This window comes from Ochotona curzoniae, unplaced genomic scaffold (assembly GCF_017591425.1).
Source record: "Ochotona curzoniae isolate NIBS_2020 unplaced genomic scaffold, NIBS_Ocur_1.0 contig_3622, whole genome shotgun sequence".
Lineage (NCBI taxonomy): Eukaryota > Metazoa > Chordata > Mammalia > Lagomorpha > Ochotonidae > Ochotona > Ochotona curzoniae.
The window spans coordinates 14,622,339-14,647,448 of record NW_024465926.1 but is presented as its reverse complement, the minus strand read 5'-3'; the positions used below and the strand labels follow the sequence as shown (position 1 = coordinate 14,647,448).

The following is a 25,110-nucleotide window of genomic DNA, read 5'->3' as shown; positions in this document are numbered from 1 at the left end:
TTTGCTTGGGAAAGCAGTGCAAGATGGTCCTGGGACTTGGATCCTTGCACCCCTAAAGTGCAGAGACCAGAGAGACTAACAGACTGTTAGCCTCAGGCTGGCCCAGCTCCAGCTACTGTGGTCATCTGGGAACCGAACCAGAGGATGGAAGAAGTCTATTTCTCCCTCTCTCTGTAACATCTTTCAAATAAATAAATAAATCTCTATAGAGAAAAAAAGAAATCATTCTTCTTGGAAAGATTGTTGGCACCCTACTTAAGTCAGTGAGGAGCTTGATGGTACAGTTGCTCTGAAGTCCTTTCATAAATCCCCTGGGTTGCCCACTGAGTCAGGAAAAATCACTCAGTGCAATTCAGACAGGAGGAAGACACCCAGGCGGGAAGAGAGTGCAGCAGACAGCTCACACACCAACCCCGCACTCCACACACAGCTGGGCACACCACCACCACCTTCAACACTTGGCTTCATGGCTTTTCAGAATTTCTGGTAATTTCAAGTGAGCGACATTCACTTTTAGCTACCTAATCTGACACCTCATATAATCAGCAATTCAATGTATTTCCGGATAATGATTTATCATAAAGAAAGTCACCAAATACGTAAGCAGTCTGGATTCATGTTTATTGAAGCCAGTAATTAGACATTTCCCCCGAGCACTAGAAAGCAAGGTTCCACATGACTGCATACGGCCCCCAGATTGAGTCATACCCCTGTCTAAGGCTGGTGGGGGACAGATAACCTGCAGTCCTAGTTTGACGTTAAAAACACCAATAAACTTAGTATCTAGATGACAGCGAACTTTCACTTACAGCATCAACATGTTATGATCATGATGTACAGAGCAGTCACTTTCAACTTTGTTAAATTAATAAAACAGTTTAAATACTGATCTTAAAAGGCCAAACCAAAAAAAAAAAAAAAAAAAAAAAGCAAACAAAATAAAATAATCTAGCAGCATACCTGTTGCATTTTTTTAGGAAAGACCAATTCATGGGCCTTCATCTAGGCCCCCTCTTCAAGGCTGGGCTTATTTTTCTTTGATTTTTCCATTTTAAAGACAAATAGTAGATGTGATCATTATAATGTGTATAAATAGCCATAAAATTTTCTTTAACAGTCTACCATACAAGTGTATTCTGCAAATAAAATGAATCTTACTTTAATGAGTAAAGGCTACTATTTGGCCTTTGGTTCCAATGCTTGAGAACCCTAAAGTAACAAAGTCCTCTCTCCTTCCAGCCCAGGAAGAACCCTGCAGCTCCTCAGGGTAGGTTGGCTTTGGCAAGCACTGAGCACAGACGCTGTGCCCCAGTTACTCCCGCTCCAAGGAGCAGCCCTCTGACATAAGAGCCAGGAAGTAGTCTCCATGAAGCCCTTCCTTCCCAAGACCGGTGTCTGGACCTTTTTCTGCGTGCTCAGGACATTTGATATTGACACACAAAGTGCTTATCAGTTCAAAGGATAAAAAATAAAAACAATTTAAAATTCTGCATTAAAATTTCAAACCACACCACATCCCTCTTGGGCATGTGCCCTTCCTAAAATGCTTTCCGACTCCTGAGGTCACTCATTTTGCCCCCGCCTGCTGCAGAAGCAGTAAGTATCCCTTCTACTCCCTGCCCTTTGGTGTGGCCACAAGCTGTTTGGACTCTGTTGGTCATCACACCATTACTATCATTCCACAGAGTTTGCCATCATCACCTAGACAACCTGATAATAGGAAGCCACAATATATTAAAAGAAAAAAAATTTAAGAAAAAAATAATATATTTCAACAACAAAAACTGGCACAAGAAACATATTTTTGCTCGTCAGAAAGGCAAGTAAATACTCAACTTTCTCATCAACAGTGTTCAGACCTTATAAGCAAGTCAAGACAGTTTTATGGGTCTTGTTACATCACACAGGCTATGCTGTGATGCCCAGCACATTAGTGGTCAGTCAGAGCAGGTATGTACATATCATAACATTACAGAAGTGATGCTGAGACAGGACAACACTCATAGGAAATGCCATGTATGTGAAGTGTGGTTCTCTCCCTTGGTTTGACAACACAGTTCATGGTAGTGTTTGCATCTCAACGCTGTATCATATATAAAATTAAAAAGTGCCATTCCAAATTCACAGAACTCAATCCCAGAATAGTGATGTGACATGACAATGTGCATGGATTTGCCCTAAATGGGAGATATCTGAAACTATCATTTCCATACGAAAACAAAGTGCTACATTTTATGTAAAACACAAAAATCTTTAACTTTCATCTTCAGTAAAAAAGACTCCCACATATTTGTCCACCTAATAGCACTGGTCAGACCAGGGAGCCAGGACTCTGAAGGTCCCCCAGCTAGGAGGCAGGGCCTGCTGCGAGCCAGGTAACTGGAGTGCAATGGCCTGTGAACTGTCCCCACACTGTGCAGCGCACTGCACCACGACAAAGGGAGGGCGGTCACCCCATTCCTATTATAGGCCAGCCTGTGGTAGTTAAAAAATAATTAATAACAATTTAAAAAGCAAGAACTATTTAGAAAACACAAGTTAAAGTAAATTAAACTGCTGACTTTGAACACATTCTGCAGTGACTGTCTGCCCCACCACGCATGTGCGTGGAGCCTAGGGCCTCCCATCAGAACATGGCTTGGCCAAGTATGTGGACCCTGGGCAGCAGCGCCAGCTGACTCAGACGCCTCGCACTTAACACATCTTTATTAGTGCAAAATGCTTCAAGAACAGGTCTAATTCCCATTTGCTTAGTGTTTAGTTTGGAAATGTTTCTAATTGGTAAGTCTTAAACAATGATTACTCGACTTGTAAACACAGTCTGTTAACACTGCTCACCTCCTACTCCTCCACCTCCCTCACGTTCAGCTTCTCCATCATCACTTCTCTCGCTTCCCCCTCCAGTCGCTCCCTTTCCTGCACTTTCTGCTACTTAATCTGCCTCCAAGAACAAGTGAATTTGCTAACACACAAATGGTCAGACACCACCCTCTCAGGTCAATGATTGCCTAGGCTCTTCTGCTCCACCCGACAGGAAAGGGGCCCTCCCTCTCTCGCTCTACTTTCCCTCCACAAGAAAGCAGCGGCATTCCCTGCCAACGAGAGCACAACCCAAGAGTCCAAGGGTTTTCCTTAGTAAGGGGTCTGACATACAACCTTCCTCAATGTGTATTTCACACCTGGACAAGCCAATGAAGTTTTTTGTTTGTTTAGAGTTCATCTCCCCTGCCCCAAAACTGATAGCATGTGCCATATCAGAAAAATCCTGGTCTTAGCAGATCAATATACAGAGTTATTTGGTCATTTGACATATGCACTTTGTAAGGAGGATCAGGCTTCATTTTCTGTTGAAGAGTTTGTTACCATGGAGTCTGGCTTTCGAGTCATTCTATCCAGTTCTTCCTGAACATTTGATAACACAGTCTTTTGTCCTAAAAAAAAGAAAGAGAAAGGACAATGGTATGAGAAAACAATCTTTACAAAGGGACACTTCAAAAGAGGCAGGCTTCTGCAACTATGTGTGGCAGCAATGCTGAGACCTGGATGTACTTTGTCTCCCCAAAGTCCACGTGCTAGATGGAGTTGGCACAGCAAAATGGAGGGGTAAGGGGGACACACGAGGGGCAAGGGCCTTGGTCTCTGGGGTGGGCTCACCAGGGGACTGTGGAAGCTGCAGCTGGGTCTCTGTCTTTCAGTTCTGAGACAGGACCCTTTCTCCTGCCACACACCAAGGGGCCCAAGCCAAAGCCTGGACCACACCATCCTATGAGCCATATAAACCTTTGCCCTTTATTTAACAAGCAGTGGCAAAACACAGAAAATACAGATAGTAACCTCAATGGGAATGAGGAAGCTTGTTCATTGCAGAAACTTAGAAACCGACTCTAATTCAGCCCTCCTTGATTCTCAATGTCTTAGGTCTGTGCCGAGTCCTGGCAGAGGGCACTTTGGGCCACAAACACAGGCCTTTCTAAAAACTTTTAGCCTGCAAATTCACATCCTGCACACACCACCTGGAAGGGGCAGAGGGTCATGCTGTCACAAATGCCTTTTTGCCCTGCACAGACATACATGTGGGATTTGCTTCTAATTTCCATAATCTAGACCAACTCCTATAGTCAGCCGGGAAACCCTTTCTAGCAGTAAGAGCCAAGACAAATGCCAGAGCGCTCACAGAGTTGGTGCCCACAGCTTTCTGTTGTCAAACATCAGCTGGGGTCCAGAAGAGCAACCTGAGCCACCAGATGAGACTCTGAGTCACAAGGGTGCCCTATGGATGGATTAGGAACCTCCGAGGATCTCCTCTGCCCTGAGAAGCAGTCTGGAAAATACTGTAATAATACCCCTATGGTCTATGGAAAATTAAAAGTAAAGACCTTTTAAAAATGCATTAATTGCCAAGAAACTTGGTTCTTTCCACAGATCTCCAAGACCTCATATCATCCTAAAGGCTCCCAGAGGAGGTGAGGCAGGCGGGCCACCAGAGACGTTATATGTGATGGAGGAATCTGTGTGTGGGAGGAAGAGACCCTTACATGTGTTAGTAAGGATTCACAGCCCAAGCCCACGGTAAGCCTGGGGACAGTGACCTCAACAGAAACCCTATACAGCACCACAGAAAAGATGAAACAGGATAAATGCCAACAGTCCACTCTAGATCCTGTTACATAAACCTGTGGGAGACCGTGAATTTGGACTGGGTACCAGTTCTGGATTCAACACAGACCAAACCATTTCAGAATCTAATCACAATAACCAATCTTTGGCTAGTGGCAGGAAGGCCTTCAGCAAGTTACGTAGGCATTAACCAACCATCTGGCTCACAGACCAAGCAGTATCCAAGTAGGGTGTTTTCTGTATCTCACTTCCCTTCTCTTCAACTGCTGCACTTCTCAGAGTAAGCTCTGCTCCTGAGAAGTATCTGACTTGCAAACTGTTTTTGCTTTACTCTACTGAAATGAACTCGGCTAGTTTTCATTGCTCTAAGGAACCACATTGCTCTTTCAACAACCACAACCTCTAATAGAGCTGCTACAGCAGCAGGGTCACATTTATAATTCACTTACTCATTCAAAGGACAGGTCCAAAGAAAGTGAATGGGCACGAATTATACACAATATGGGCAGAGGGAACCTCCAGGACTAAAATGCTCCTACTGCTCAGTATGAGGGGGACCTGTTTCCCTGCTTGGCCACTCAGGAGCCCAAGGCTCTGTAAGTCAGGTGTGGGTGGGCACTCCTGTCTGCTCCCCATCCTCCCAGCCCTGCTGAACAGCCAGGGTCCCAGGTCCCCGGCACCCAGCTCTACCTGACTTCTTGGCTGTGCTCTGTGCCCCTCCAGCACCAGGACTTCCAGGGGAACCGGTTTTTTTACTCAAAAGACTGTTGAAGAAGCTGGCCAGCACGCCTTCACTGGCTGCATTATCTGTGGGAAAAACAGAAAAAAAGCACTTCACAAATTGGATGACTTAATTAAACAAAAACTGGTTCTTACTGGAATCAGTCATTGTGGTTACCATCTTCTCAGACTACCAACTTCTATACTGAGTCCTTATCCAATGCTACTGCTGAGGCTAAGTAGGTGATAGCAGCAGTACTAAGCAGAAACATGTTACATCTGTCTGGGAGCCTAACAGATGACCTGTGCTTCACGCCATATCCTTGTCTGCAAGACAGGATTTTTTTAAGATTAATTTTTTTAATTGGAAAAGCAGATATACAGAAAGGAGAAACAGAAAGATACTCTGTCTGCTGGTTTACTCCCCAAGTGGCCACAACAGTTGGAGCTGAGCTGATCTGAAGCCAGGACCAAGGAGCTTCTTCTGAGTCTCCCATGTAGGTGCAGGGTCCCAAGGCTTTGGGCCATCCTCTACTGCTTTCCCAGGTCACAAGTAGGGAGCTGGATGAAAAGAGGAGCAGCTGGGACACAAGCCAACATTCATACAGGATCCCAGTGGATCTAAGGCAAGGATTTACCCATCGGACCTAAGGCAGAGCTCTTAACAAGGTTTCTAAGCCTAACACTCCAAACCTGCTGAAAAAGGTACACATCCTGAATAAACACTCACCAAGCAGGTAAGAATTAAGTAGTAATAATACAAATGAGAAACAAAAGTAAGAATTCAAGGCAAGTGTTGTGGGGCACAAAATTAAGCTACCACCTGGGACGCTGACATCCCATACTGGAGTGCGCATTCAAGTCCTGCACTCCACTTGGGACCCAGCACCCTGGGAAGCACAGCAGCTAATGGCTCAGATGTTTGGGAATCTGCAAACCACATGGAAGATCCAGAGGAAGCTCCTACCTCCTGGCTTTGGCTTGACCCAGCCCTGGTCGCTGCAGGCATTTGGGAAGTAAACCTGTAGATGAAAGGCCCCTCGGTCTGTCTACCTTTTGGAGTAGGATGGGATTAAAAATCAAGAATTCAAAATACACATTTAATATGAATTTCTAATTTGGAATCCTCTATGAGGGACTGTGTAGAACCTAATCATCATTTTTTTCCTCTCTCTCTTTTTTTTTACACTAAGTCAAATATGTGGACTATCAGTTCAACAAAGGAATAAATAGGCCCTGGTCTGGCAACCATGAACCTCTCCCTCTGGGAGAAGAGAAATGGAAAGCAGTCCACCCTTGGGAAGAAAACAGCCCTGCTTTCAGGGGCTCCACCTGAGCCCCAGCAGGGAACAGCTCTCCCCAGGCAGATGGGATACATACTTTTGATGTTTGGGTCTGGCTTCTTCACTGACGTGCCAGGGGAAGCACTGGGCACACTGGCTGGCCCTCCTCGGCCCTGGGTCCTTGGAGAGCCAGAAGGTCCTCTCGCAGGGGATTCCTAAGTCAAAAAGCAGCCCAGATCACATACAGGCATAAAAATAACAGCCAACACATATTCCAAAAATGAAGACCTGATTCCCCTGGCTCCTTCCCAGTCTGGGAGTAAGACTGGAGTCTGCTCCCAGCCTAGTCCCTTTCTAGACCTCAGCTTCTCAGAGAAGAGTGATCGTGAGAGCAAAGTTAGTTCACTCCCAGCTGTCTTCCTTCATCACATTCCATGTTTCAAGCTGTGGGGTTGGCTATAGGGAAACCAGATTCCCTCTGAAAATTTGAACACACACACAAGTAATAGCATCAAGTTTGAAGCCACAATTGACACTGGGCCTTGACCCTCTGTGTAGTGTAAGATACTCACGGAGGCTCTTGTGGCCGTGGCTGGCTGCTTGGCAAGGAGTGACTGCAAAGAGAGGGACAAACTGCCCATTAACCAAGGCCCGCACAGTGTACAGGTCAGGAGAATAATTTACTCCAATATTCCACCAGAGGGCACTATTAGCAACAACAAAGTCCTAAGTTTTACGCTGTAATTACAAAACAAAAGCAGCAGTGGAATGGTGAATATTCCAAGGAACCAGTTAAGAACTTAGCAAAACCCACTCTGGCTCCTGCTGCCAGCTTCCTGCTTAAGTCATCCAGGGAAGCAGCAGTGATGGCTTAAGTAGTTGGGGGCATCCCTGCATGGGGGGGTTGGCGCTAAGATCTGAACTGAATTCCTGGCTCTGGCCTACTCCAGTCATAGGGAAGATAACAACTTGGTCTGCTGCTTGAGTTAATAAATTTTAACAACCCTGTGACATCCCTGTCCCATCAGGCATACCCAAGACTGTAACAACAGCCCAGGTAAAAGAGGAATGAAGTTGGGTTAGTGTTCTAGATTGTCAACTCAGGGAAGTTACCATCATTACTCACAAAATAAGCTTCACCTGCCTTCCTGAACGGGGCTGTGCACAGCTTTGCAATACAACAGAGGTGAGGCCGACTTGACTGACTGTCCCCAGAGGAAGTAGGCCAGAAAATGAGTCCTTCCAGAGAAAGGACATTTAAAAGACACTAACACCATGCCTGCAGGACAGTCTGCACAGCACGCAGGTAGGCACTCCAACCGCAACTCGCCGCAAACCAATGGGGAGAACTGGAATACTGTCAGCTCCTTGACTCCGACGAGTGCCTCCTAGCCCTGCCCTGGAGCTAGCACCTCCCGCACGCAGCAGTCACTGTTCCAACCTCACAGCCTTCTTACCTGTTGCTTCATTAGGAACACCTGCTCATCCTCCGCTGCTAACTCTTTGTCATGGACCAGCTGTGAAGTGACATAGGTTTATGACCACAGGCCAAAAACATTCACAACTACCCTCATGATTCATGCTTCAAGGAGAAGCTTGGGCTAGGACCTCCACACAGGGCCGGGGGGATCCCTGCTCAGATCATTTTCAAGCCTGGCACAGACCCCTCCCCAAACCAGCCAGAGCAGGTGGCCAATTACCGTCTTTGAGTCTGGCAGGTGCAGAATGCCACCTCCCAGGAGATCTACAGAATACCCTAGCATCAGAGGGTTTGAAACAGCAAAGCAGAGGGGGTCACAGTTGGGTGTAGACTTCGTGAGCCGCCACCAGCTTCAGGGGCATACTGAGTATACATTCATTCCTGGCCCACCACCCCAGGCCATCTGCACACCAGACCTCGTTAAAGACCAACAAAAAAGCTCTGGCATGACTTCGCTTTTTTCCCCCCATAAAGTAGCAGAATAGGTAAAAACTGCTTCTTTGCCCATTTAAAATATTTAAGCCCTGCAAAGCATAAGCAAGCAAAGGCTTGAGTACCTTTCTCACAGGGGGTTTCACAATAAAGTCTTCATATGCATCTTCTGGCTTCACAGTTGTGAAGTTTTCATGTAAAATAGCGATTTTCTTCTCATTGTCCCAGCCTGCAGGTCTGAAGCAAAGACAGGGCCTCACCAGCTTTTCTTGGGACTGCCTCCAGGCACCAGCAGAGCACACCTCTCCTAGATGGGGGTCTGTGCAGGCAGCGGCTGGCGTATAGATTCCAACAGTTAAGCAGAATTCACTGCAGAAGGAGCCAAGCAGGTGATACTGCCTGTCCTGCTCCACCCAGACCAGCTCATGAGATGCAGGCCTAAGGAGCCAGTATGGGATGCAACCACACACCAGATGTGCAGAGTCACCAAACCTACCACAAAGAGCCAGATTAACAGGCCTATCTGGCAGAGGAGCATGCGGATAGCAGCACATAGCAGAACGCTCAGCGAACAACTCTTTCCCCCAGGTGGGAGTCCTAGAGGATCCTTTCCTGCAGGAAGTGAACTTCCAGGGACACCCTCTGTAGATGTGTTCATTCATTTTGCTGGCATGCGAAGATGTGTCTAGAAGTCTGTGTATAACCTACAACCCAAAGAGTCACTGAGAATCCTACATGGAGGCTGTCCCTGCTCAACACCACAGGGTAGGATGGCACCTAATTTGCAAGATGGCTGAAGCCTAATTTAAGAGAGTGATTATTCGGGGCACTCCACCATAATGGCCTTGCCAAATACAGCAATTCTCAGATAAGAAACGGAACCAAAAGCACAAAACAAGGCATGCCCAAGATGCTCAAGACACGGCAAGACCCACACATCCTTAAAGGCTCCTTCATTGCTAGCACCCCCAAAGTCTCTGATCCCTTCCTCCTTAAGACCACACGTGGTGTAGGTAGGAGCGATTGACTTCCAAAATCACACCACAAGCTCCCTGAGCCTGTGTCTCTGCTGCCTGCAGAACGCCCTGGATGACTTTCTGAAACAGGTGTGCTAGATATAGCACTTGGGACACCTGTGTCTCAGCTCCAAGTCCCTGGGTGTGAGTGCTAGTCCTGCTGCCAATCTAGTTTCCTGCTGGTATACACCCTGGACGGCAGCAGCGGCGGCCCAAGAACACGGACCCTCACTGTATCTGGACGATCCAGATTGAGTTCCAGGCTCCTGACTTCAGCGTGGCCCAGCCCATTAGTGCAGAAATGGGGATTTGTCATTCAATAGATAGAAGATTCCTTTACACAAATTAATAAAGACAAAATCAGGAGGAGGAGGCCAAATGAGGCCTTCCTACAATGCACACAAAGAAGCATATTTGATTCAGGAAGAGCCCCTACTGCACCTGCAGCCTTTCACCTTCTATCCCTGATCCCGCACCGCCTGGGAGACCCACCACCCTATCTTCCAGCATCCCCCACTGCCTTTCCTGCCACAATGCCTCCACTACTCTAACATTGATCTTCTCTTTAGCTACGTGTGTCCTCTGCAGGACTATGAGCAGGGCCCACTCATTTCTCTGTGTGCAGCAGAGCACCTGGGGACTCAGGAGGGGTTGGGTAAGCTTTGCTGAATGAACACATGTAAATGCTTTTAATCAGACTGTCTCCGTTGATTCTTGCTGCGGCTGAACACCATCACTTCACCCCCTTAGTGGTTGCAGAGGCCTGCTGGTCAGGAAACCCCGAGCAGCATCCCTCTTCCCTCAGGCAGAAAACTGCACAAGCCAGAAAGCAGCAGAAGGTCAAAGGTGACGTTCTCTAACCCAATGCAGCGAGTGCCAGCTACGCATGACACAGCCAGATGCACCTTCCAAGAAACATGCAGAAACCAAATGAACTATAAAGAGAGGAGTCTCAAAGTGTTACCACTGAAGAACTCACATAAAAACTGCATCCTTTTCCACAACTAAGGCAGGTGTGGTAAAGTGGAACCCGTATGTTTTATGCACGATGTACTTATACAGTAAGTCGAGGTTTTTCTCTTCTTTCACTGATGTGTAAATCAAGGCAGCTCCATCTAATCAATCTGCTTAAGGAAAACACTCAGCAGAAGAGACAAAAAAAATCATACACAAGTACAATTCTAAAAATAGTGGTCTCACAGATTAACCAATTTGATCAATACAGGAGCAACAGAAAGTATTACCAGTTAAAAAGGTAGAAGCTAGTGCTGTCATAGCAAGGTAAGCCACTGACTGCAATCTTGCATACTACAGGCACCGGTTTGACTGTTCATTTTTCATCCAGCTCCAGTAATGAGCCTGAAAAAACAGAGGAGGATGACTCAAATGCTTGGGCTCCTGCACCCGTGAGGGAGACCTGGATGTTGTTTCTGGCCATTGCCTGGCCCTGGCCCAACCCCAACTACTGTGGTCATCTGAGGAGTAAACCAGCAGATTCAAAATTCCCTCCTTTCTCTTTGTTAACTTATGACCAAATAAAAAAAGGCAGGGGGAGGCTGGTGGTGTGGCAGAGTGGGTAAAGCCATCACCTGTGACCCCCAACATGCCATATATGTGCACCAGTTCTAGTCCGGGCTGCTCCACTTCTGATTCACCTCCCAGATAATATGCTTGGGAAAGCAGCACATAGCCAAAGGACTTGGACTTGTGTACCTCACCAGGATGAAGCTCCTGGCTTCAATGTGGCACAGCCCTGGTCATGTGCCCATTTGGGAAGAGAACTAGCAGATGAAAGATAATTCTCTAATTTTGTCTTTCAAATAAATAAATAGGTAACTTTTAAAAATGAGAAAGGTAGGGACCAGCACAGTAGCACAGTAGGGATCCCATATGGGTGCTTGTTCATGTTCCAGCAGCCCCACTTCCCAGCCTATGGCCTGGGAAAGCAACAGAGGATGGCCCAAAACCTTGGGACCCAGCACCCATGTGGGAGACCTGGAAGAAGCTTTCTCTTTAGATCAGCTCAGCTCTGGCTGTTGTGGTCACTTGGGAAGTGAACCAGCGAATGGAAGATCTTTCTCTCTGCACATCCATCTCTCTGTATATCTGCCTTTCCAATGAAAATAATCTTTAAAACAATTGTAAAACAAATCTGGTAAGACAATTACATATCCATTTCCTCATAATGAAAAACCATCAAACACATAGCATTAAAATGTAATCAAGGGGGCCCAGCCCCATGGCCTAGCAGTAAACTCCTCGCCTTACAAGTACCAGGATCCCATATGGTCACTGATTCTAATCCTGGTAGCTCCTCTTCCCATCCAGCTCTCTGCTTGTGGCCTGGGAAAGCAGTTGAGGACAGCCCAAAGCCTTGGGACCCTGCACCTGTGTGGGAGGCCCAGAAGAGCTCCAGGCTCCTGGCTTCGGATTGGTGCAGCACCAGCTGTTGCAGCTGCTTGGGGAATGAATCACCAGACAGAAGATATTTCTCTCTGTCTCTCCTCCTTTCTATATATCTGACTTTGCAATAAAAATAAATAAATCTTTAAAAAAAATTGTAATCAAAGATAGGCACAAGGGGTCAATGTTGTGCTGTCAACAAGTTGTTGCCACCTGTGATGCAGGTATGCGTATGAGTGTCAGTTCAAATCCAGGCTGCTCTAATCCAGCTCCCTGCTAATGAGCCTGGGAAGGCCAAGGAAGATGACCCAAGTGCTTGGGTTCCTGCACGTTATGTGGGAGAACTGGAAGATCCTGAGTACTGCTTTCATTTAGGTCTAGACTGCAACCATTGAAGAGTGAACCAATGGGTCGAATATCTCTTTAACTCTGCCTTTCAGTTATATAAATACTTTTTTACCCTAAAGCACAAGTCAATAAGTCTCAAATTCCAACACAGCAAAAGATACAAGCAATTTCCCTGGGGTTGCTATGGTGCTTTACCCCTTTGGAGAGAGGTCCATGCCTGTGGGCCCCGACCCAGCGCCCCAAGGATACACTGGAGGCAGAACCTGCGCAGGTGCGACTGGATGAAGTCCAGGTGCTCGTCCTTGTAGTCGTGTTCCTTTTCCAGGACGCTCATGGCATCACACTGCAGGGGAGACACCAAGACAAAGAGTTACTGTCCGCCCACTGAGGCCTTCTTCAGCACCAGCTTCAGGGTACCGAGGAGGACAGGCGGCCAAGCACTAAGTCACTGGGGAGTTGTCCCTTTCATTCTAGGCCTCAGTTTCTCTACAGACAGGCCCAATCAGTTTACAGTAGCTCTCAACACAGAACAAGGTCTCATCAGGCCCAAGGGTCATGGCTGTGACTGCTGGCCGCCGGTTTCCATTCTCACTACCAGGAGGAGACAGGCACACCCCATTGTGGGGCAACAGGTTCATTTGGAACAAAGCACTTTGCAATCCAAAATGTTTTTAAAACTATTTTTCCCCTTATGTAAGAGATGTTAAGTTTGTTTCTCTACAACTGAACTTAATTCCTATTTCCAACTCATTCTCTTTTTCATTACCAGTTTGGGTGACATGAAAACTGCTTTTGGGGCACGCATTTGGTATAAAGGCCAAGATGCTGCTTGGGACTTCAACACACCACACAGGAGAGCCTGGGTTTGTGTCCCAGCCCCACCCTTGATTCCAGCTTCCTGCTAAGGTGCACCCTGGGAAGTAGTAGGTGCTGGTTCAAGCAGCTGGGTCCCTGCCAGCTATTGTGGACATTTAAGGAGTGAACCAGCAGATAGGCTATCTGTCCCTCTCCCTGCCTTTCATAAAGTAAATAAACAAAGCAAACAAGCTAATATCTTACAAAGAAAGTCAACAGTGTGCCACAAGAGAATTAGCCCAGGCCAGAAACAACCTGAGCAATCTCATTCCCAGTAGCATCATTAAATGACAGTTTTCCAACCTGACATTCAATGCCATCTTGATGAACCACAAGTGAGACCAATGCCCCCTTGTGAAAAAGTTTTATCTAAATGTCTCCAACTTTCTTGACAGCAGTGACAATTCATTGGTCACCCAGCATGCTAGGCCCCCCTGGCCCACACCTTTGTGCACACCACCAGCACGGGAATCCCCAGGTTGTGAGTCAGCACGTTGTCCCCCAGGGGCAAAGCAACGCTCTCCTCATCTGAGCCTGTGGTCAGAGGGCCTCTTCTCTGGGGGGAACCTTGACAACCTTCTTCGGGCTCAACATAGTCTTGAAAATCTTTCACAACTAATGGAAAAAAGAAATAAAATCATATATACAAATACAACACACATTAGCTTTAGCAAACTGAGAGAGGCAGCATACCAGCACAGAAAATAAGCAGTTCCATGTGACCAACCTCCTAGTTGCATCAGATTGTATCATCACTTCTCACCACATATATCCCCTACCCTGGCTAATGAGGGCCTTCAACTTGCGAGTAGTCCATCAGCTCTGTTAAGCCAAGAAGCCCAAGGCCCACATGCCTGCACTCACTGTGGGCGCTGCAAAGTTGACCTGTCCACGGCACATGGACACAGCGGTTCAAGTTACTTTGAGTGAGAGGAGCAAATAGGCAGCTCTACTCTTCTAAGCTCAACAGGACTGAAGGACCCAAAGGCCTTTTGTCTCATCAACATCACAGGAGGCAAGTAAAGGCAAAGGACAGAACTGAAGCTGTGTTTGGCAGGTGTTTGGCACACCCTCTAAGAACCACCTGGGATTTCCACATCCCCTACTGGAGTGGCTGTGTTCAAATCCCAGCTCAGGTCCCGATCCCAGCTTTCTGCTAATGGGCTCCTTGGGAGATGGCAGGCAACAACTCAAGCAGCTAGGTCACTGACACTGACATTGGATACCCAAACTGTGTTCTAAGATCCTGGCTTTTGTCCTGACCCAGCCTCAGCTGCTGCGGATATTTGGGGAGTAAATCAACTGATGGGAAATCTCTTTTTCTGTCTTTCACAAACATCACTGAAAAGAATTTATAAGAGGCCCAGGCAAAAACATATACACTTCACACACAGCTTTCAAATAATGCATTTTAATTTTTTATTGACAAAAACTTTAGGTTATCAATACAAGAGCTGCAGACATTACCTGGGAGCTCACAGTGTTTCACAGAATATTGGGTAAAAAAGAAACTAGGCCCTAAGATGTGGCTATAAGACAATTTCTCTTTAATTAAGTTTATGTATATATTCTAGTATCTACTCAAGTGATGCCTTAGTTTAAACAGAAACTTAACATAGTTGTTGAAGGGGCTTAAAAGAACCAAAGATTCTCACATTTCCTTCTCAAAAACATTGTGAGCAGCCTTCACATCAAAGAAAAATACAATGGCTCAACTGTCTGGGTGAGCTCCCAAGAGGCACCACGGCTTTCCATAGAGCCATATCCCAGTGGGAAGGGAGGGGGCAGTGGGCAGTTGAGCAGCCTGCGTCATGGACTTCCATTACTTAGCAGCTGCCCTAACTCCACAGGATCCTACTACGGAAGCCAGGGCAGGAGGAGAGTTCAGGAGCCTTGGGTCAGACCATTCCCACCCTAAAGCAACAACTTACCTGTGGCTAACAGCAGTAGGGGATTCACAGGTTTTTAAGTAACTTGTCATTTTACAGGTAGGAAGGCAGAGGCAATGCGCCTACCATACACATAAGAGAGGCCCAAGAAAGAGTGTGTAATTTAGATGTAGGATGTGTAAAATTTTGCTTAGCTCAACACAATCCATAGTGCTAACTATATGTCTCCCAACAGGTAATGGCCAGTGTCTCCCAGCAGGAACCCTAAGCTTCCCTTCTGACATGAGGGAGCAGGGAAAGAGATCACAGGGAACGTGACCCCTGCTGCTGCCGCTGCTTGGACCTTATCCCTCCAACCTCACTGACCACCCACTGGTTCCACAGTTCTAATGACCCCCTAGACTCACATACACAAGAGATGCCCCAGACAGAAAGCATCACATACCCAACACAATGAACAGAATACCTGGGAAGTGATGGCCTGTGAACACAAGGTTGCCCAATGCTTTATTAAAATGTAAGCTAACCCCAGCCCTAACAAAGGCACTCCTTCTACACGTGGCACAAAGACATCCTGCCATGCCAAACCCCTCTAAGAAGGGACAGTGAGAGCAGAGGCTCTGGGCACGTTAGCCAGACCTGAGACGCAGGCAGGCATGATACCAGCAACTGCTATCTGCCCCCAGCATGTGCTCTTCTTCCCCTTCAAAGCCAAACAAAATGCTTTAAGACTCCAGCCTTAAAACACAGGGCTCCGCAGGATTAAGCCTAAATTTCCTGGCCTCCGTAACAGATTGATGAGTGCCCTTTGGCCTGTCCTTCCACTTCCTCCTTCCTGCTGCCTGGAACATGGGTGTGAGAGCTGAAGCTCCAGTACCAGGAGGAAGACAGCCACACCTAGACACAGCAAAGCAGCAAGGCCACAGGAACCCAGGTCCCCAGCCTGTCTCCCTGGCTAATTCCTATCCTGAACTGCCTCACTGTGCCAGCACACCTGTGTCCTGTAAATACTAGCATTTCCCAGGTGTTCTGCTACATGCAGAGGGAACACACCCCCAAGGGCACGGCCATCAATAACTGAGACCACAGAAAGAAGACAGGGGTTCAGGGATGCCCAAGAGCCCCAGAAGCAGACCTTTATTCAGCTGTGCCCCAGCACACTGCGCAGCACCTGGTCTCGGGCAGATGCTTCCCTACCTGGGAAGGAACCCCACTCTTGGCTCAGTCTTTCTCCTTTTTTCTTTTAACAAATCCTTACAAGGTTATCCCTGTAAGAAAACAGGTTCAAAGAGCCGCAGTCTGCGGCACACTAGCCCCCTCTCAGAGCAGCAAGCTCTGATTGCACTGGATACAGATGGCCCTTCAGTCCCACGTCTACTGTGAGAAGCGGCCTTTAAGGTCTCTATTTCACAGGCACAGAAGCTTTATCTGGAAAGGTCAGTGGCCGGAGACAGACAAGCTGAGCTGCATATCAATAACGGCAGCTCATTCAGGAAACCCACAAGCACACATACACACAGAGAAAAAGGTTAAAACTCCGTTTTAGCTACTGCGGGGCTCAAGCCAGACAAGGTGAGTACAGGAAGACACACACAGCAGGAAATGTGATTTGAAAAGCAGATCACAATTCTTGAATCTTCCGCCAGCAAGAATGAAGATGCCATGTGTCGTGCCCAGCAGCCCTCAGTATTCACAAGAGGGAGTGATGTCATCCTATGGCAACAAGCCAGAAGAGGCCAAGCCTCCCCTAGCTAGGACAGCTGCAGCTCCAATGCTGGCCCCTCCCAGTTCCCTGGCAAGCGGACAGAAGGTGATGTAACCGCTCAGAAGCAAGGGGAAAGAAAAACAAGCTTCTGAACCACAGCAAACGGGGAAACCAACTTCCTTTTATTTCCAAGTTCTTTGTTCTCTTAAGAGCTTGGGACATCCTCAGGCTTAAAATAGCCTTTCATTTCAAGAAGCACAAAAATGACTTCCTATCTTGAACTAAAATTTTAGAACCCAGTACTAAACTGCCAGGAGCCAAAGAATTTGTCTCAGGTTTGTCTCAGTAGGGCTTCCCCGAAATGCGCCCATGACAGGGACCCCAGAGGAACTCCAAAGCAGGATTCAAGCTGCAGAGAGCACCCCACATCCCCAACACCCTCTGATGCCAACTCCACAGGCAGAGAAAACACAAAAGCTTGACAGCCACAGTACAGAATCTCATTTCAGGGACCGAAGGAAGAAATCTCCTTTGAGAACAGACCCACTAAGGTACCAGGCAACACTGCCTCCTCTTCTCCAGTTGTGACACTGAGCAGCTGAAATGTGCGGTGAACTTAGGACACACACAAGCAGGGGAAGCCTCTCGCCTTCCACAGAGTAGGCAGGCAGGGTCATCCAAAGAGAGTGCAAAACTCAATTTTACTTACACTTCCGTTCTAGCTCCCGTATTTCTTCTGGCGGAATTTTCATCTTATCAATGTGCTCACGTAAAACACTAGCCCATTTCTGTAAGGATTCCATCACAGTCCAAGGCCTAGACATGTCTGCAACAAAAATGACCAAGGTCTCCGGCAAGGATTCCGCAGACATTGCGAATTTCAGCAGGCCTTTGTGGTACAGGTCTCCATCCAGAATCCAAACATTGCAGCGTGTGTGATCTGAGGGGAAAAAAGAAGCTAGGCGTAAAGGTAAGGCATCTTATTATCATTAAAGATTTTATTTATTTTTATTGGAAAGTTATATATACAGAAAGGAGGAGAGACAGGGAGGAAGATTTTTCATCCAATGATTCACTCCCCAAGCGACCACAGCAGCCGGAGCTATGCCAATCCGAAGCCAGGAGCCAGGCGCTTCTTCCCGGTCTCCCATGTGGGTGCAGAGTCCCAAGGCTTTGGGCCGTCCTCAACTGCCTTCCCAGGGCACAAGCAGGGAGTTGGATGGGAAGTGGGGCCACTGGGATTAGAACTGGAGCCCATATGGGATCCCGGAGCGTGCAAGGCAAGGACTTTAGCTGCTAGTCCACTGTGCCAGACCAAATTTTTAAGACTTTATTTTATTGAAAAGACAGAACAAAGAATGGAAGGGAGGGAGGCAGGAAGAGAGAGAGAAAAAAGAGAGAGCCATCCTATCCACTGTTCACTTCCTAAATGGTGACTCCAGCCTGGGCTGGGCCAGGCCAGGCCAAAACCTGCAGCCAAGAACTCCATCCTGGACTTTCACATGGGTGGGAAGGGTCCAAGTTCAAGGACCATCTTTCGCTGCTTTCCCAGGCACACCAGCAGGGAACTGGATTAGAAGCAGAGCAGTCAGAAATTGAACCATAGCTCCTGGCACCGTGGCCTAACAGCTAAAGTCCTCGCCTTGCAAGTACCGTGATCCCATACGGTCACCGGTTCTAATCCGGGTCATTCCACTTGCCATCCAGCTCCCTGCTTGTGGCCTGGGAAAGCAGTCCAGGACAGCCCAAAGGCTTAGACCCTGCACCCGCATGGGAGACCCAGAAGAGCTCCAAGCTCTTGGCTTCAGATTGGCGCAGCACCAGCCGTTGCAGTCACTTGGGGAGTGAATCATCAGACAGAAGATCTTCCTCTCTATCTCTCCTCCTCTCTGTATATCTGCCCTTCCAGTAAAAATAAATAAATCTTTAAAACAAAACAAAACAAAACAAAGAAATTGAACCGTGGGCCCAGTGCAGTAGCCTAGTGACTAAGATCCTCACTTTGCATGCACTGGGATCCCAAATGGACACTGGTTCATATCCTGGCTGCTCCATTTCCCATCCAGCTCCCTGCTTGTGGCCTGGGAAATGAGTCCAGGACAACCCAAAACCTTGGGACCCTGCACTTGAGTTGAAAATCCTGGAAGAAGTTCCCTGCTCCTGGCTCTGGATTGGCTCAGCTCTGGTTGTTGAAGCCACTTGGGGAGTGAACCAGTGGATGGAAGATTTTTCTCGCTGTATCTCCTTTTCTCTGTAAATCTTTCAAAATAAATAAATAAATGAAAAAAATCTTAAGAAGAAAGAAAGAAAGAAAGAAAGAAAGACAAAGAAACAAAGAAACTGAAGCAGAACTAGATATGAAATGCTGATATAACAGGCAGCAGCTTAACCACTGTCACAACGCCAGCCCCAAGACAGTTCACCTTCCAATAAAAACCAAAAAGAACCAAAAATACCAATGTTCACTGTGCCCCAAGCCAGTGGTTCCAAACGCCTTTGTTGTGTCGGTTCCATGAGGCAATTTTTCACACACTGTGAACGTGCCAGACAGGACCTTTGCAGTTTAATGCCAAGATAAAACCAATACACACATAAATCTGGATCTGAATCACTGGATGCCTGATGATATGACAATGAGCTACCTTTGTTGTGACAATAATGTGGTCATACTTCTTAAAAATCCTCATCTTTTAGACACAGAAGCACTTGTAGATGAAATACCTAAAATCTGCTTCAAACTAACCCAGGATGGACTTAAGGGAGAAAGGAAAATCACATTGGAAATAAACAGGCCAGAATTCATAAAAGTGACAGACACATCATGGCTTGGGACACTGGATTCTACCTTCACACATATGTACACATACACACATATATTTGTCATAATCTATTAAAGCGCAAACGTTGACATTTAATGCAGTGTATGCTTCCAAAATCAAACCTGAATCACCAAACTGTACAGACTATTATTCAAACTGGTAATACATTTCTGGAAAATATATTAACAATTACTCTTCAGAAAGAAGCTTGAGAGAGAAATCCTGCCATGAAAACTATCACTTTGTGAACTTTTTTTTTCCAATAAATTCCAACATACATATTAATTTTGTATAACCATTAATATACTATAAAAAAATTATATACTCCTGACTTTAAAAAGAATAAGGCATCTAAATCTAGGTACACTTTCAATCCCAATATTGAAGTATTTCCCAGCAGCTGTGGTCTGGGCTCTGGAAACCCACTCTACAGAGCACTGGTCCACATGCAGACATCAGCAGATGTGCGGCCCTTAAGGCCAGCAGTGGGTCCTCTTCCCACTAACCCAACTCACACACGCGCATGGAGATCACACACACACACTCACACACACATCATGTACCCAACTTGGGCTGGCAGCTCTCCGTTGGAAAGGTGTAAGCCAGAGACCACTATCTAATGTGGGCCTGAAAAACATGCTGTCACACCAGTCACACACACGATCAAAGGGCTCTGCGGAAAGCTGTATAATTAAGCACAGATAAGGGCAGCTCTTCCATCAAAAAGCAACTCCCACATAGGCAGCCTTAAAAACAATCTCATAAATGCAGAGCTCAAGAGGTTTTTAAGGTCATCCTAAAGCTGTCTGTAACACAAGTTTATATGTATTTCAACTCCAAGGCACACATGGACATACGGTCAACATGCAGTTTCGGTATGAAATATGCGGGCCCGGTGCGGTGGCACAGTGGTTAAGGTCCTCGCCTTGCACTCCCGGGACCCTTCCAGCTCCCTGCCTGTGGCCCGGGAAAGCAGTCGAGGACAGCCCAAGGCTTTGGGACCCTGCACCCGCACGGGAGACCTGGAAGAGTCTCCTGGCTTTGGATCGTCATAGCATTGGCGTTGCGCTCACCTGAGCAGTGAATCATCGGATGGAAGATCTTCCTCTCTGTCTCTCCTCCTCTCTGTATATTTGCCTTTCCAATAAAAAAAATAATAAAAATAAATCTTAAAAAAAAAAAAAAAAGAAATATGCCTTCACCATCTGGAAACAGAAGAGGGTCCAGAGACCCCCAGAGTATCTGCAGCACTTTGTTCCTTCCAGAGGAACACAACAGCGCACGAGGGCTGTTCTGGGTTTCAAACTGCTCCTTCACCACAACACACATCAATTCATTCCAACCACCTGCAAGACAGGTATCATCACCCCAGTCCACAAATGAGGAGACTGAAAGTGGTGAAGTCAACTACCCAAGGACGCACAATGACGAACCACAGAAGTGGTTCAAACCAGTTACATGTCACTCCAAAGCCCAGATCCACAATAACCAGACTGCCCAATTAAGACAGGAAGCAGAGGAGGCAAACATATGGGCCCATTCGGCCTAGTACAATAGCCTGAATCCCAGCCTGGCTTGTAGACTCCAATGGTCCTAGATGCGTCAGGTCCCCAAACGCTTGCTTCTGTCATTTTTACAGAAGCCCTTGGCAGTAGGTCAATCTCTTGCCTCTCACCTTCCTTTCACATCCTCAGGGAATGCCGGGCAGGACAGACACAGCAGATATAAAAAACCCCAGGGTTCTAAGATGACTGCTGAGTTAATACTGGTACTGTGTGGATAATCAAAATTAACAGGAGACTCTAGCCCATGCCCTCTATGAAATGGCTCTTGGAGGGGACAGAAATTCCAGTGCTGGAAAAAAAATCTGCTTCAGGTTCTTTAGCAACAAAAAATTGTGGGACCAGAAAGTGCCCACTTACATAATCACTCTTTAATCATGAGCCTTGCTGTTTACATAGGTAAAGGAAATTTAAAAGAAAGCAATTTAACCAATATATACCTTCTCAAGTATACCAGTAACTTTCCTACCAAAACCAACCACCTAGGCAACAATAATTATCGACTTCAAAATCACTTAAAAAAAAAAAAGTAAAACCTAAAATATGGGATTGATGTGACACAGGAAGTAAGGCTGCCACCTGCAACACCAGCATCTCATATTAGCACTGATTCATATCCTGACTGTTCCACTTCCCATTCAGTCCCCTGCCAATGGCCTGGAAACAGCAGTAGAGGAGACCCAAGTGTTTGGCCCCTGCCACCCAGGTGTGAGAACCACATGAAGTTTCAGACTCTTGGCTCCATCAGGCCAATCCTGCCTACTGCAGCTACCTGGGGAGTGAACCAGCACATGGGTCTCTGTCTCTCCTGCTCTGTAACTCTTTTCAATAAATACATAAACCTTAAAAAAAAAAACAACAAACAAAAAATTTAACATTATACAGGAGGCATTACTGATTAGTCGTCACTAAAAACCATTTTTGCCAATCTAACACATAATTATGAGAAGGAATGATAAAACCTTTTTTTCCCCTTCATTTGTGACAATCTTTACATAGTTAATTAGGGCACAAAGGTTCAAGGGCTACAGGAAAGTTGGTAAGACTATTATTTTCACATTTTTTTTCCTGTATCTGGGGTAAAGGGGAAGATAAAGGGAGAAGCCCCACTCAGTCTCCCACCCATCCCAGGTCTCTGGATGTGGGGCATGCTCCGAGGGTCTTGCTAAAGTGGTTTTCCTAGTTCAACAGTTATGAATTGCTGCCAATCTCCCCAAGGAATGATAAAAACTTCTCTCATCCCTGTGAGTTTTCCCATTCTAGCTCCTGTGAAAGCAGAAGTAATTACACCCACATCACACCTTGGGGATGAGAACTCGCAAAGCATTCATGCCCAAGCCTCTACCCCCGCCCCAGGAACCCAGACAGGAGCACTCAGCAGCCACAGATAGCATCAGCAAACGTCTTCCCTTGAGAGGCCACGCTGGGACCAGGCAGAGGCTGTGGGTTACGGAAACTCCATAGCTTTTTAAAAACAAAATTTTCACTGCCAGTCTGCATATGTCAAACTCGTCTCTTTAGTCTCTCCTCTTCAGCAGGGGCTGGCCAGAGCAGCGGCAGCCAGTCCCATTCTGGTGTTTGCAAACAGGAAAAGGCGTGAAGTTCTACTGAAGACACACAGTTCATGCATCACTGCCTTAGTTCTCCCAGACCTTCTGCCTACACTGCCTGGCAAAAGGTGGAATGCCACCCAGATCCCCGCCCACTCACCATCTCGGTCCTCATCATGAACGCTGAGGTAGAGATATTCCAGGCCTCTGCCCTTCTTGCCATGTTCAGCCCCTTGTAGTTTCGTCATGAGAGTTGTTTTACCAGAACCATCTTCACCTACAATTGATGGTTGAGGGAGATGAAGGTGTACAGTTTATTTTGAGCAAGGCTAGGGAGTCATGGCACGAAAGTCACAACTAAGAATTCCATTCAAACCCTGCCGCAGGGGATGCACCTGCTTCAGTAAACAGCTGATTTTGCTGTATGAATGCTTGGGGTGGGAAAGGTGGCCGATCCCCATGCTCTAAAGACATTCTACCACATTCTACCTCACGTCCCGAGAGAGGAAAGCTATACGGCTGACAGGATGTGCATTTGGAGAAGTGCAAGTAAAAGGTGGGGCTAGTGTCTCACAAGACAAACTTTTCTCATAAGAATAACAGGAAACCTTCAAAATACAACTGGCCTCAAAAATCTTGGAACTGTGAACTAAAATAGGTCTGCTCCTGCCCCACAATCACGAAGAACAGAACAGACGAACAGAAGCCGCTCCACGTCTGACCTTAGTGCATCTCCTTCACAGCCTTCTGAAGGCTAGGGAACTGGAAATAATTACAGGCCTAAGCACAACTCTCAAGTATAATCTTGGTAATTACTACCGACTTCCTCATCTCCCTCTGCCCAACTAACTACAACCCCTCCCAACCTTTCTCAACAAACTCTAACCCAGCAAACCCCCCTAAGCACTCCTGGGGCTTGATACATGGCATCTCAGGAAAATGGAGCCACTATCTAAGAATCCATGCCCACTCTTCCCACCCACGGCCATTACTACACAAAGGCTGTCCTCCTGCGGGTGGACCCGGACAAGAACTCATCCGCCTCACTTTGCACCTGCTCTTTCTGACCCTGGGCCCCTCTCTGATCACACACAGACCCTGAGGCTTTTGAAGGATCCTCTGGTGCCCACAACAGTGGTCAGCATATGTTCACCTCAGAAACAGAAGGAAAACCAACAACATGCAGTGCCTCCGAGAAGACCAGCATGCCCATGAGATAAAGGCCTGCGGCAGGGAGTACTGGGACTCGGTCTCTCCCAGTCTCCGCGCCCCTGCTCACCTTAACAGGCTCCTAGTACAGAAACTGCCCATGGTCTCAGAGCTGCTCACCGTTCTGTCACCCCTGGGCCACCGCACACTGACACTTATTTCCCACAACACCATCATCTGCCCACACCCGGCATGCGGCAGCAGTCACCAACACACATCTGTCTCTTGGTGGATGGAGGGGTTCTTGTGGGGGTGTCTCAGCGCTGCCTTTGCCGTCCCAGTCCCACCAACGGGCTCCTTTGGTGAATGTTCCAAAACTCCCCAATGCTCATGAGCAAACAAGGGAGCTGCCCCAGGAAAGCCTAGCAGTAAGGGCTGGAATACACGCAGGGAGGCCTCAAACGCCTGACAGCGCTGCTCAAGAGGACGGAGAAGGGCTGGTGTGGCACTTTCCACGGCTCTGAGCTCACAGCATCTCCTTTCCCGCCTTCTCCAGGTCACCACCTCACCGACTCACTGCTCTCTCCAAGCCCAGACACGGGGAGTCGGGGACACCTAAGGCGAGGGCGCAAACCAAGGCTGCGACCAAATCACTTCAGCAACACACCGATAGCCCCACGCAGCCACACCGCACTCTCTCCCAAGGAGCAGCATCCAACCCCCGACTCCTAGCCGGGGTCGCCAGAGCCGTCCTGCACAGGACACCTGCTGCAGGCGGCAGGTGAATGGGGGGCGGCTGACATCTGCCAGAGAGACGCCTGCCTTGCCCACCCCAAGCGCCCCTGGGCAACGCCCCGGCACCAGCGCTCACCGAACACCAGGATGTTCTTGCCAGACGGCAGTTTGGACCTGGCGCGGGTGGACACTTCGCTCAAGATCGAAGACCTGCAGCGACAACGACAGGGGCGGTCAGCCCCGGGGCAGACCTAACCTCCCGGGCCGCGATGGCCCCTCAAGTGCCGGTCCCACGGTCGCCCCCGGCCTACCCGGCTCCCGCCCAGGGCAGGCCCTCCTCGGCTAGGCCCGGCCGCCCGCGACCTCACCATAGACTCTGACCCTCCTCCTCTTCGCTAGTTAGGTCGCCGGCGGCCGCCACCGCGGGCCCGTTGGGACCCAACAGCAGCTTCTTTTCTACCCCCACCGGCGCCATCTTGCCAACTGCAGCCACAAAGAGGGCCCTCCCCCGGGCCTGCCGAGGACCCGCGAGGACCCCGAACCGGCC

The 25,110-nt window shown here is 47.7% G+C and overlaps 1 protein-coding gene across 3 annotated transcripts; it reads right to left on the bottom strand.

Moving 5' to 3' along the window:
• Positions 1–604: 604 nt before the first annotated feature.
• Positions 605–25,110, bottom strand: DYNC1LI2 (dynein cytoplasmic 1 light intermediate chain 2). 3 transcript variants are annotated; one of them, XM_040982582.1, is made up of 13 exons: positions 24,932–25,110; positions 24,700–24,773; positions 22,840–22,956; positions 17,458–17,688; positions 13,600–13,769; positions 12,549–12,642; positions 10,528–10,663; positions 8,658–8,769; positions 8,078–8,137; positions 7,193–7,234; positions 6,718–6,835; positions 5,308–5,424; positions 605–3,431 (listed from the first exon to the last, which is right to left on the bottom strand). In XM_040982582.1, the coding sequence occupies exons 1-13, from the start codon at positions 25,036–25,038 to the stop codon at positions 3,331–3,333; spliced, it is 1,479 nt and encodes a 492-aa protein (XP_040838516.1). In that variant the 5' UTR covers positions 25,039–25,110; the 3' UTR covers positions 605–3,330. The 3 variants fall into 3 exon arrangements, with proteins under 3 accessions (XP_040838516.1, XP_040838518.1, XP_040838517.1); XM_040982584.1 differs by lacking the exon at positions 17,458–17,688; XM_040982583.1 differs by lacking the exon at positions 22,840–22,956.

Excerpts from the sequence above, each read along its gene's own strand:
- DYNC1LI2 (XM_040982582.1), bottom strand. The coding sequence starts at position 25,038 with ATGGCGCCGGTGGGGGTAGAAAAGAAGCTGCTGTTGGGTCCCAACGGG. Across the intron at positions 8,138-8,657 it reads TGAAACCCCCTGTGAGAAAG|CTGGTCCATGACAAAGAGTT; the intron begins GTACTCAAGCCT and ends GTCACTTCACAG. Across the intron at positions 6,836-7,192 it reads CCACGGCCACAAGAGCCTCC|GAATCCCCTGCGAGAGGACC; the intron begins GTGAGTATCTTA and ends TTTTTGACTTAG.